The 13,386-nt window shown below is 32.7% G+C and overlaps 1 protein-coding gene across 1 annotated transcript in view; it reads left to right on the forward strand.

The window, feature by feature from the left end:
- scn5lab (sodium channel, voltage gated, type V-like, alpha b) overlaps positions 1-13,386 on the forward strand; it is a 215,579-nt gene that overhangs the window by 173,690 nt on the left and 28,503 nt on the right. The window contains exon 18 of the mRNA XM_056450963.1: positions 9,037-9,191. Coding sequence (XP_056306938.1) covers positions 9,037-9,191 — 155 coding nt within the window. The remainder of the gene's footprint in view (positions 1-9,036; positions 9,192-13,386) is intronic.

A 13,386-nucleotide genomic window follows, 5' to 3' on the forward strand; every position in this document is an offset into this window, starting at 1 on the left:
AGCACAGCGACGGCCAGTTCAACTGTCTGCTTTCTCTTTTAGTAAATCTCTATATATAGCTTGTTTTTACCGTTCAAGAACAATAAAACTAAATATTTAATCTCACAAATCTGAATAACCTTTAGCATTTCTGTCACAAATTAGACTTTTAAACTTATAAACCATAAATTATGAGAAAAAAAGTTCACTTTATTACCGGCCACTTTATTAGGTACAACTTACTAGTACCAGGTTGGACCCCCTGTTGCCTTCAGAACTGCCTTAATCCTTCGTGGCATAAATTCAACAAGCTACTGGAAATATTCCTCAGAGATTTTGCTCCATATTGACATGATAGCATCACACAGTTGCTGCAGATTTGTCGGCTGCACATCCATGATGCCAATCTCCCGTTCCACCACATCCCAAAGGTGCTCAATTGGATTGAGCTCTGGTGACTGTGGAGGCCATTTGAGTACAGTGAACTCATTGTCATGCTCAAGAAACCAGTCTGAGATGATTCACGCTTTATGACATGGTGTGTTATCCTGCTGGAAGTAGCCATCAGAAGATGGAGACACTGTGCTCATAAAGGGATGGACATGGTCAGCAACAATACTCAGGTAGGCTGTGGTGTTGACACCATGCTCAATTGGTACTAATGGACCCAAAGAAAATCTCCCCCACACCATTACACCACCACCACCAACCTGAACCGCTGATACAAGGCAGGATGGATCCATGCTTTCATGTTGTTGAGGCCAAATTCTGAGCCGAGCATCTGAAAGTGTCAGCAGAAATGGAGACTCATCAGACCAGGCAACGTTTCTCCAATCTTCTATTGTCCAGTTTTGGTGAGCCTGTGTGAATTGTAGCCTCAGTTTCCTGTTCTTAGCTGACAGGAGCGGCACCCGGTGTGGTCTTCTGCTGCTGTAGCCCATCCGCCTCAAGGTTGGACGTGTTGTGTGTTCAGAGATGCTCTTCTGCAGACCTCGGTTGTAACGAGTGCTTATTTGAGTTACTGTTGCCTTTCTATCAGCTGGAACCAGTCTGGCCATTCTCCTCTGACCTCTGGCATCAACAAGGCATTTGCGCCCACAGAACTGCCGCTCACTGGATAATTCCTCTTTGTCGGACCATTCTCTGCAAACCCTAGAGATGGTTGTGCGTGAAAATCCCAGTAGATCAGCAGTTTCTGAAATACTCAGACCAGCCTGTCTGGCAGCAACAACCATGCCACGTTCAAAGTCTCTTAAATCCCCTTTCTTCCCCATTCTGATGCTCACCTTAAACTGCAGCAGATTGTCTTGACCATGTCTAGATGTCTAAATGCATTGAGTTGATGCCATGTGATTGGCTGATTAGACATTTGTGTTAACGAGCAGTTGGAGAGGTGTACCTAATAAAGTGGCCGGAGAGTCTCAAGCTCATGTTATTTTAATGCATTAACTATATTATATTTATTTATTATGGTAAATATTTCATTATTAAAATATTTCAATATTTTAATTCATGCAATGTTTTTGTGAATGCTGTAGATTTGAATGTTTTTTATGTTTGTGTGTCTGAGTGTGTGTTTGTTTGTATATTTGTGTTCATATGTGCGTGTGTTTGGGGGTGTGTGATTTTGTGATCTGCTCTTTAAAATCTTCATTGTGGTGTGGTTAGTGTGTGTGTGTGTGATTGTGTGTGTGTGTGTGTGTGTGTGTGATTGTGTAAGTATGATTGATGAGCAGTGAGTGCTGTGTTCAGTGTTTCTGATAATTCTCCAGTGTGTGAGTGCAGCATTTCAGCATTTCTCTATTATAAATGGAGGAACACACACACAGACACGGTGCTGAATTGAATGAGTGGTCAGATTTCTGCTTTAGGGGTCAGAAGGCCACATTCACACCATTTAGCAGAAATCACAGAGGACACAGAGCTGGAGCCGCCACACAATAATGCAGGAGGTTGTTTTAATGCATGATGTAGTATCGATATAATGCACCAGATTTTCCTGGAATATCAGTCACTTTTATCATTTCAAGCACAATGTTATATTTCAAAGTGACTTGTGCTGTATAATGCAGATAATGTCCAGCTGAGAGAAAGACAGATAAGAGCTTTTGAAGATTCAGTTTCACTTTAAATACATTTGTTTTGTCCTTCTATTTTTATTTTATTTTATTTTATCAAAATATATTAAATTGAGTTAAATAAGTGTGTAATTTGTTTATAATTGATAATAAATACATTAAATTAAATAATAAATAAAAATAAATAATAAATAAATATATAATTTATTTACATATTTAATAAATTAAATATCATATAAAGTAAAATAAAAAAATACATAAATAATATAAAATTTACTCATAATTAATAAAAAAGATTTAAATAAAAAATATAATAGAATAATAAATAAATAATATATAATTTGTTTATAATTAAAATTAAATATCAAATAAAGTAAAATAAAATAAATAAATTAATAAATATATAATTTATTTATAATTAATAAAAATAAATTAAATTAAAAATAAAATGAATAATAAATAAATAATATATAATTTATTTATAAAATAATAATAAGTTCAAAATAAATTAATAATACATGATTTATTTTTAATTATTATTATTAATAAAATTTTATATAAAATAAAATAAATAAATGTAATTTATTTATAATTAATAAAAAATTCATTAGATTAAATAAATAATATATAGTTTATTTATAAATAATAATAAAATAATTAAATAAATATCAAATAAATTAAAATTAAAATAAATAAATAATATATAATTTAATAATAAATGAATAATATATAATTTATTCATAATTGATAATAAATTAAATAAAAATCAAATAGTGTAAAATAAAATTTATTATTTGTAAATTATTTATAATTAATAATAAATGAACTAAATTGAAAATAAAATAAAATGAGTAATAAATAATATATAACTTATTTATAATTAATAACAAATGAATTAAATAAATATCAAATAAAGTCAAATCAAATAAATATTATATAATTAATTTATAATTAATAATAAATAATTTAAATTAAATAAAAAATAAATTCAAATAAACTTTTAATGAATTTCTTGTGGAGGAGGAGGAACCAAAAGGATTTATGTTGTTTATGCATGTTCTTATTATCTAATGATTTAATATAAACAAGTTTATTTACTAAAAATTGTAAATTATTAGATTGATTAATTAATAGAATTTAACATCATTAAACTATGTTATAAACAAATCTGATATTTATTTCAGTGCAGCTTATCTGATTATTTTTACTTTAAATCATGCAATTTTAAGCAACTAATTTAGCAAATAAATGGTAATTATTTACATTTAATTACTTATGTAAATGCAAATTTGATAAACATATTTTATTCGTCAATATTTTCTTTATTTCTACTTTATTTTTAATGTATAGTAAATATTGAATATTTTAGTTTATTTTGGATAAATTTTTTTCTAAACTTAATAATAAATTAATAATATTATATAATAAATATAAAATAATAATATTATATAAATTAAATATAAAATAAATAATTTTTTTATAAATTTAATTTATTAATATATAAAATCAATATATTTAATATATTTATATTTATATTATACATTTATTATCTATATTTATTTATAATAAAATTAATATAATATTTTTATGTTAATAATATAATATTTTACAGATATACTTACATTATATATATTCTTAATACATTTTTTATCTTCTGCATTTAATTAATTTCAGTTTAGTTCAATGCAAGTTTATTTGTATAGCTCATTTCACAATAGTTATAGAAGTTATATAGTTTAGTATAGTATAGTTATATAGCTTCACTGAAGGTCTGCACGTGTGCTCAGATCTGGAAGTGTAATTTGGAGCACTAAAATGTTGACGCTCTGCTATCTGTAAAGCATGACACATGTTCACCTCAGATCAGATGCAATGATGAAGTCACCAAAAGCAGCTTCGATTGGCTGCGATGGCGGATAATTGTTTGATGAATGCTGAAACGTCTGATGGAGAGCAGCAGCATCGCTACAAATTGAGTTGCGAGGAGCCTGTTAGCATAACCTGCTATTGAGTTTACAGCAGTAAGTGGATTTAGAGGGGAGCTCAGATGATGCCGGTAATGGAGCCGCAGAGACACCACTGCTGGATTACACTCACTTGCACTACTGCTGAACGCTGGATTCTGATTGGCTGATGAGCATTCTTAGGCGTGCTCTTATTGTCAGATAAACGCACAGATAAAGTAGTTCCGGCAGGTTTTGAGCACATTACAGTTGCATTAAATTGTTCCTTATTAAATTAATGTTTATACTTATTTATAGTGTCTGTATTATTAAATTGCTCACATTGCTATATTGTTTAGTTTACATTTTAATTTAAGCATCTTTATATATATGGAAAATAAAGTGACTTCTGAATTATTTCTAATGTAGTTTTAGTTGGGAATGACTATATTGGGGTGTATTACTGTTTATACTGCAGGTCTGCTGAATGCTGGATTCTGATTGGCTGATGAGTACTCTGAGGTGTGCCATTATTTTCAGATAAACTCACAGATAAAGTAGTTCCGGCAGAAGTCACTCAGAATAATTTTGATTATAAATTGTGTAAACATTATAAACGTCTTTATTTTAAGCAAGTTATAAACATAATTATATATTTTTAAATGAGTAATTATTATTGTTTTCATTTATTTATATGAAACTCTTTTAATACAAATTTCTACTTAATATTTTTCTATATACTATAATAATAATATATTTTATTTATAACGCGCTTTTCTAAAACCCAAAGCGCTTACAAGAAAGTAAAAACAACAAAGCACAGTAAACAATAATAAAAAAAATACAATAAAAACACAGTAAGAATAAAAGAGATATCACAAATTAAAAACAGTCCTAAAAAGATGAGTTTTAAGTAGCTTTTTAAAAGCGTCCAATGAACCGGCATTCCTAATGTTAGTGGGAGGAGCATTCCACAGTTTGGGAGCACGGAAAGAGAATGCCCTACCTCCCATGGTGCTGAGTTTGCAGCGAGGCTGAAACAGCGTAGTACTTGAGGCAGAGCGTAGACAGCGAGAGGTAGAGGAAATGGATATCAGGTCACAAATGTAACCTGGAGCAGAACCATGAATCGCTTTATATGTTAAAATCAATGTTTTAAAATCAATACGAGACTTGATGGGAGGCCAGTGAAGTTGTTGGAGTATGGGAGTGCTGTGCGACCGAGACGATGTATGTGTCAACACACGTGCAGCAGAATTTTGAATGTATTGTAATATCTTGAGAGAATTTGCTGGTAACCCTCCGAACAGAGAATTGCAAAAATCCAATATTTTTATGTATAAATATTGAAATTTCTATATTTAGACTATATTTTTACAAACTGTTTTGTAGATGTGTGATCCTACACTAGTCTCACGGTTCGGTTCAGTGATGATTTTCATGCCATCGATTCGGTTCAGTTCGATATCTCTGTGCCATACATAATTATATATTTTACTTTACAGCACAAGAAAAATGTATAAATAGATTTATATTTATATACTATTTGTAATACAATTTTGTCTTTTAATACAAGCAGTCAGAACTGTTAAAAACTCAAGAACATGCAGAACAACATGAGCGTTTATAGCAAATGAACAAATATAAATATCCCGCTCGCTTTATGAGCCCTGTCAAGCGATACACCCCTATGATTGGTCATACGCTCAACAGAAAGGGCTGCGATTGGCTCTAACGCTCTGGGGCTGTTCAACGAAGATAAACACTGATAAACGGCAGCAGCGATCACAGCTGATCCATAATAGAGACGGAGAAGAAAACTCACTCTGCAGACAAACGCTCATGTCTGGATCCAGAAGTATCGCTGTAACAGCCGAGAGGAGAGGAAAAGTCACGCCAGCAGGTCAAATGGGCCACAGTGAGAGAGAGAAATGGAGTTTACTTTCACTTTCTCAATCACAGTGAAGGGGCTTCTGCTGTAAGTGTCAGTGAAAGACTGTCCAGCAAACACACACACACAGTGAATTGTGCAGTTTCTGTGTTTTTAAATAGTTGTAGTGTTTTAATTACTCTCGTTCGCCTCCCTCGCCATAGTAAGCTACGACGATATAGCGCATGAGATAAATGATGTCAATACGTAATAACCGGTTATGATTATTACTGAACCGGTACCGAATTATCCACGTCTGGATCGTGGTGCACCGAAGAAACAATTAAATTGGACACCCCTACTGTTTTGTGATATTTATTTCTTTATTTATTTATTTATTTATTTATTTATATTATATATTTATCTAAACAATGCATTTTTATTATTTTTTTAAGCTACAATAATATACAGTACATGCAGTACATGAGTTTAGCTGAATGCATCCAATGCAATTTAATTTAATGCAATTTCTACGTGTTTTAAGTATGTTTAGCAATTTATTTAAAATAATATTTTTTCTTTTTTTATTTATTTTTATATAAATATTTTTAAAATGCAATTTTAAATTTTAAATATATTTTTTTAAATGTAATTCAAATATTTTTAATTTAATTGATATTTTTAGCAATTGATAGTTTAATTGATAGTTTTTTACATATGTATATTTTTACATATCTATAAAATTTACATTTTGTTTTTCATATTTTAGTTTTTAAATATTTTTCATATTTTAGTAATTAATTTATTTTCTTAGCATTTCATCCACATCTCCTCCTCCTCCTCCTGTTGTGTTTTGATGTGGTTTTTGACTGTTGTAGCTGTCAAAGCACTCTAATCATTCATTGTTGGATATGGAGCTGTAATGTGCTCAACCTGCCGAAACTACTTTAGCTGTGCCTGACAATAACCAAACACCTTAGATTGACCATCAGCCAATCAGAATCCAGCATTCAGCAGACCTGCAGTATAAACAGTAATACACCACAATACAGTCATTCCCAACTAAAACTACATTAGAAATAAATCAGAAGTCACTTTATTCCCACATAAAGAGACTAAAATTAAAATGTAAACTTAAAAATATAATTAACCTAACTAATAATACAAGTACTATAAACAACAAACTATCAATATAAAAGTAAGGAATAATATTATGGCGATTTAATGTGCTCAAAACCTGCCGGAACTACTTTAGCTGTGCATTTATCTGACAATAACAGCACTCCTTAGAATGCTCATCAGCCAATCAGAATCAAGCATTCAGCAGTCCAGTTATAAAAGTAATGAGTAACTGATGACCAGCTGTTGGATTATGAAGTGGTGGTGATGTGGCTGTGATATGAAGCGCAGTAGTTGTTAGGTCTCAGATGTGCTTTATTTTCTAATAATTCTGCAATCTGCAGTTGTTGATTTCTGCTATTGATCTCCAGCTTCTGATCTTCTGAAGTGTTTCCAGCTCTTTGAAGTCTTTTGAAGTCACATTTTCAGGTGTTGATTTGAACAAAGAGCTTTAGAAAAAGGAAGAGTCGGCAAAACGAGAGTCTTCCTCTCACTTACAGTCTGAATGACATATTAGCAATACATGAGTAGTCTATTAACGGAGCAAAAATATGAACTCCTACAGCATTTTCTTCAAATAATAAAAATCTAAAATGTTATTCAAAGTAGTATCATTTTAGTCAGCGTAATGTAGTCAACATTTATGTAAAGGTGCTGTATGTAAGTGTTTGACTCTTCTAAAATATAAAAACACCATAATATGTTTGCAGATATTTAGAAACATGTTAAGTGAACATTCTTGTTTATCTGAAAAACATTGCTGAGATCAGATATTCTGCTTTGAACGTGCATTACGTGAACATCTGTCTTTGTTTTGGTCCCTTTAACCCTCCCACTGCCAGTTTAGCCAATTATATTTCAGCACCATGGGTTGCCAGATGTTGGCAAACAGCGTATTCCATTCAATCAGTAATGAAGGCTCTTAAAACATGCGTCTGTGACTGAAATGCGACCTCTGTTGGACAGTAGCATACTCTGAAATGAGACGCAGATTTCCACATGAGGTGGTTATTAATTAGCAAATACTATAAATATTACGAGCGTAAACATTAGGTAAGCAGGTTACATTGTAACCCCGTGTCCTAACAACACACTGCGAGATGAGATACGCAGTGATGAGCAATTTGGCTGTTTGCACCAGACGAAACACGATAGAAATGTAAATACAGCCATTCAGAAGCACAGAATAGTGCACTCACTGCACTACAGCGAAATGGCATGGTTTATAATCTAATTAATACATATTAAACCTCTTGAACATTATTAAATGTCGATGTTGAATCACTGATATGTGTTGGCAAAGTTCTGAAGTTAAATTCCAGACGGTTTATTGTATTTTCTAGATCTGAGGTGAACTTTCAGTATTTGGCAATAAATATCATGTAAAATGCCATTCAAACTCACATTACTAGCATTTAACACTGAATAAAGCACACGAGCTGATCATAGTCAGTTTTATGGTGTTCAGCTGTGAGAAATAAAAGCCGTTTCTCAAGTATTAATTTCAGGTGTTGGTTAGGACAAAAACTCCTTTTAATATAGAAATATTCCTTCTATCACGTGCCATTGCTTTTAGTTAGAACGTGACTTAAATCAGGCTGTAGGCTCAAGAGTAAGGCTTGCTCCTATTGGTGTCGTCAATCTGGCAACCTGCGCTTGCGTGGAATCATCAGAGGAGGAGCCGAGGGAAAATGTGTTTTGAACCAGGCATGCAATACCTAGTTCAACCACTGGGTGTCAAACTGATGTACTGCACCTTTAATATATAATTGTTTTTACTTGATTTTTTTAAACTACTTGTAAGTAATTTAACATTTTAAACTGCTTTATCTGCTTTTATCTTTAATGCAATGTTTCAATAAGTAATCTGTTTATTTATTGAAAATAAGGATACTACAATTCAATATATATATAATTTTTCTCTGTATGTATTTTTTGCTTTATACAAGCATTTTTAAAAAGTAAATGAAAGATATTTTGTTTTGTATGCATGTTTCTCATTGGATCATTTCTCATTTGGAATGTGTGTGTTTGTGTGTTTGTGCAGTGTGTGTTCGTCATTTTAAGTGCTGTGACATCAACACGTCAGAGGGTTTGGGTCGGGCCTGGTGGCGGCTGAGGAAAACCTGTTATCAGATCGTGGAGCACAGCTGGTTCGAGACCTTCATCATCTTCATGATCCTCCTCAGCAGCGGCGCTCTGGTACTGTAACACACACTCACTGTAACACACAAACACACTGTAATACAATCACTGTAACACACACTGTAACAAACTCTCACTGTAACACTCACGGTAAGACACACTGTAGCACATTCTCACTGTAACACATTGTAGCACACACTGTAACATGCACTCACTGTAACACTCATAACAATCACTGTAATACACACTCACTGTAACACTTACTGTAACACTCACAAATGGTAAGATGCTTACTGTAACACACTCACTGAAGCATGCTCACTATTGCACTCACTGTAACACACTCACTGTAAAATACTCACATATAGTATCACTGTAACACATGCTCACTGTACAGGGTTCATACGGTCATGGAAAACCTGGACAGTCATGGAATTTTGACAGGGCATTTTCCAGATCTGGACAAGGTTTAGAAAAACAGAAAAACCCACAAAGTTTTGGAAAAGTCATGTAAATTAGTTGAACAAATATCTAAGCAGTTGAATTAGGGCTGCATGATATTGGAAAAATCTGACATTACGGTATCTTGTATTTCTGTGAATATATTGCGATGTGAATACAGTTTCACCAGAAGATTTAACAGGTTTATTTGGATTGATTGGGCGGATTTTGTAGAGGAGTGAATCTCTAATAATATATACCAAATAAATGACAAGCAGAGATCAATAAAATATAGTCCAGATAAAAGTGAATGATAGTTTTCAGGTATTCACTGTTCAGCTACAGATATTGAATAATCAACACTGCAGAGTCTTCATTGTATTTTATTTCATCTTTATTAAAGTTACAATAAAATGTCTTGTCTTGGATGTTTTAAACTCTGAAATATTGAAATGTTCACACAGTCACAGCTCTTAAAGGGACAGTTCACTCAAATATTAAAATGTCCTCACTATTTACTCACTTCACTTGTTTCTATACTATAGGAGTTATTCAATTATCTTCTTGTGTTCATTTAAATAAAGAAAACTCATAATGTTTGAAACAAGTGAAGCGTGTAATGAAAATGGTAAGTAGTGTTTGGGTGAACTGTCTCTTTAAAAATGCATGCAGATGATAAACTTTTACTCCATTATGATTCAATATTAAACTATATGCCCAACATTGCATATCCTGCGACGTGACTATTGTGGATGCACACATTATGATATCGATAATGTTCTGTGATATGCTGTAATAAATTTGACCGTCATTGTTTTTCTTATTATTTACCATGTAGACGTTACATAAAACATTACGTCATGAAAATGTACTTGAAAGTTCTGGAAAACTTTTAGTAGTAAAAATGTGTATGAACCCTGACTGTAAGACTCATGGTAACAGTACTTGTGTTAAAACACATTCACTCTAACACACAGGAACACACCCTGTAACACACTCACTGTACAACACTCATGGTAGCACACACTTACTGTAACACAAATTGACTGTGACACATACTCCTATACATCTGAAAGAATTGCCATTTTCACATTTTTCATTGCTATATTAATATCCTTCAGATAAATCTACAATTTCTCGTGTAAAATCCCTCTAAAGTTATTATGAATAAAAGGCTGCCGTTTTTATACCATGGAAGTTTAGTTTAGTTAGGGTGTACCTTTTTATGGGGTGAAAAGAGAAATTCTTTGACTCTTACTACTACTGTAAATATGTAAATCAGGGTGTTTTCATAGTTTTTGAAATATATCATTTTGTTGTTTGTGTGTAGAAAGAGAGTAAAGATTCCTATCTTTACCAGTTAACAAACAGAAAATAATTAGCATTTGTTATTTTGGATAAAACTCATTGTGTCGTTTGACTAATTGTTGATTATTAGATCAATTATTAATTGTCATATTATAAACATGATTTGATTTTATTGTTATTATTTTTTTATTATATTATTTTAGTATATTTGATTTATTTTTATTTTATTGCTGGTTCGAGTCTCAGCTGTACCAGTTTGCATGTTCTCCCCGTGTTGGTGTGGGTTTCCTCCGGGTGCTCCGGTTTCCCCCACAGTCCAAACACATGTGCTATAGGGGAATTCATGAACTAAATTGGCCGTTGTGTATGAGAGTGTGTGTGTGTGTGTGTGTGTGTGTGTGTGTGAATGAGAGTGTATGGGTGTTTCCCAGTACTGGGTTGCAGCTGGAAGGGCACATGCTGGAATAGTTGGCGGTTCATTCCGCTGTGGTGACCCCTGATAAATAAGGAACTAAGGAAAATGAATGAATGAAACACTATAAACAAAAACACACAACAAAATTAATAAATATTTACATTTAAAATGACAATGAAAAATGCAACTCTAGTTTAGTAATTCAGTATTATTAGTTGTAGTAATAATAATAATAATAATAATAATAAATATACTATCATATAAATCTTAATGTAATATTTATTCATTTAGCTGCACTTTAGCTTCAGTTAAACAAAATACAAAATAAATATGAAAAATTTTATTAAATATTTGAAATGTAGTCTTAGTATATTAATTAAAAATAAAACATTTTATTTTATTGATTTATTACTCTCTCTCTCTCTCTCTCTCTCTCTCTCTCTCTCTCTCTCTCTCTCTCTCTCTCTCTCTCTTTTTTTCTCTCTCTCTCTCTCTCTCTCTCTCTCTCTCTCTCTCTCTCTCTGATGGTTGTGTATGTAGTTAATCAGCTGTAATCCTCCAGAGACAGAGTGAATGCTGAGTGTGTGCTGTGAGCTGGTGTGTTTCTTCTTCTTCATGTGTGTGTGTGCGTGTCTCATACATGCACTGATGTCCAGCTAAACACCTGCGTCCAGTGGACTCTCTCTCTTTCTGCAGACTCTGCTCTTTCTCTGGTTTTTTTTTCTGCTTATGCTCTTGTTTTCACGTGTAATCATTCAAGTGAACGTCTGAGAGAACAGCTGCTGCTAAATGCCACTAAAATACCAGACTCACATCTGGAGCTCCACACACACACTCACATCCATACACTATTATTATTGTACAGTATTATTATTATTATTAGTATTAGTATTAAAGTATTTACTGCACTCGGACACTCACTGATCTGTTCATGAAGCATACACACTTTCACTTTGCTGGATTTATTTTGCAGAATTCATCTGTGGCCAAAAAATGGTGTAGAAACATTTATAAGTAATTGATCAATTTTCCCTCCTTATTTTTTAATTGCAAACATTTTCAAGCAAAAACCTTAAAACATTTTTTATAATGTTATTTTATCCGCAGCTTTGAAAAAAAATCCTTGTATGTATTCGTAATATTTCAAGTATTATGTATAATGTTTTAAGATATAAATAATATTTAAAGACTGCTCCACCTTAGCACACTGAAAACAATTATTCAAAGATGATTCCTTGGATTTACTCAATTTTTTTAGGTTAAGTGGTTGTAAACAATTTATTTGGGTTGAATTTAAACAAACAAATTAAGTTGAACATTATTAAATTTAATTTGTTTAAATTCAACACAAATAAATAGTTTGCAATACTTTTTTCCAGTGCATGTTCCTAATATTCAAAAATATTGGCACTTCCTTTCAGAAAGAAATGACTTTGAACTCCAATTTTAGGTGATATATGCAGGAACATTGTGAAATATTTGTATGATTTAATTAGATTGTTTCTATTTGAATGTAGTGTAAGATATTAATTTATGTCTGTGGTGTAAAGTTGAATTTTCAACATCATTACTGCAGTCTTTTAGAGTTGTAAGACATGATTTGATAGATAGATTTGATACCTTTGATGCGTTGTTTATTCCAGCATTGTAAATAGAATATTCAACATACCAGTGTTCATTTGAAATACAATGCTCCGGTATAGTGAAGGGGACACTATTCTGTCAGTGGGCGCCGTCTTTCAGACGGGACGTTAAACCGAGCTCCTGACTCTCTGTGCTCATTAATATTCCCAGGGCTGCTCTTGTAAAGAGTATGGGTGTAACACTGGTGTCCTGGCCTAAGTCTCTTAATCGGCCCTTACCTATCATGGCCTCAATCATCCCCATCCACTGTATTGGCTCTATTACTGTCTCTTCACTCCACCAATAGCTGGTGTGTGGTGAAGCACTGGCGCTGTTGTCCTGTGGCTGCTGTCGCATCATCCAGGTGGATGCTGCACACTGCTGGTGGTGTGGAGAGACCCCTTTCATGATTGTGAAGCGCTGTGTATGGCCATACATGATTAATGCACTATATAAATACACATT

The sequence above is a fragment of the Danio aesculapii genome, chromosome 24 (genome assembly GCF_903798145.1).
Source record: "Danio aesculapii chromosome 24, fDanAes4.1, whole genome shotgun sequence".
Lineage (NCBI taxonomy): Eukaryota > Metazoa > Chordata > Actinopteri > Cypriniformes > Danionidae > Danio > Danio aesculapii.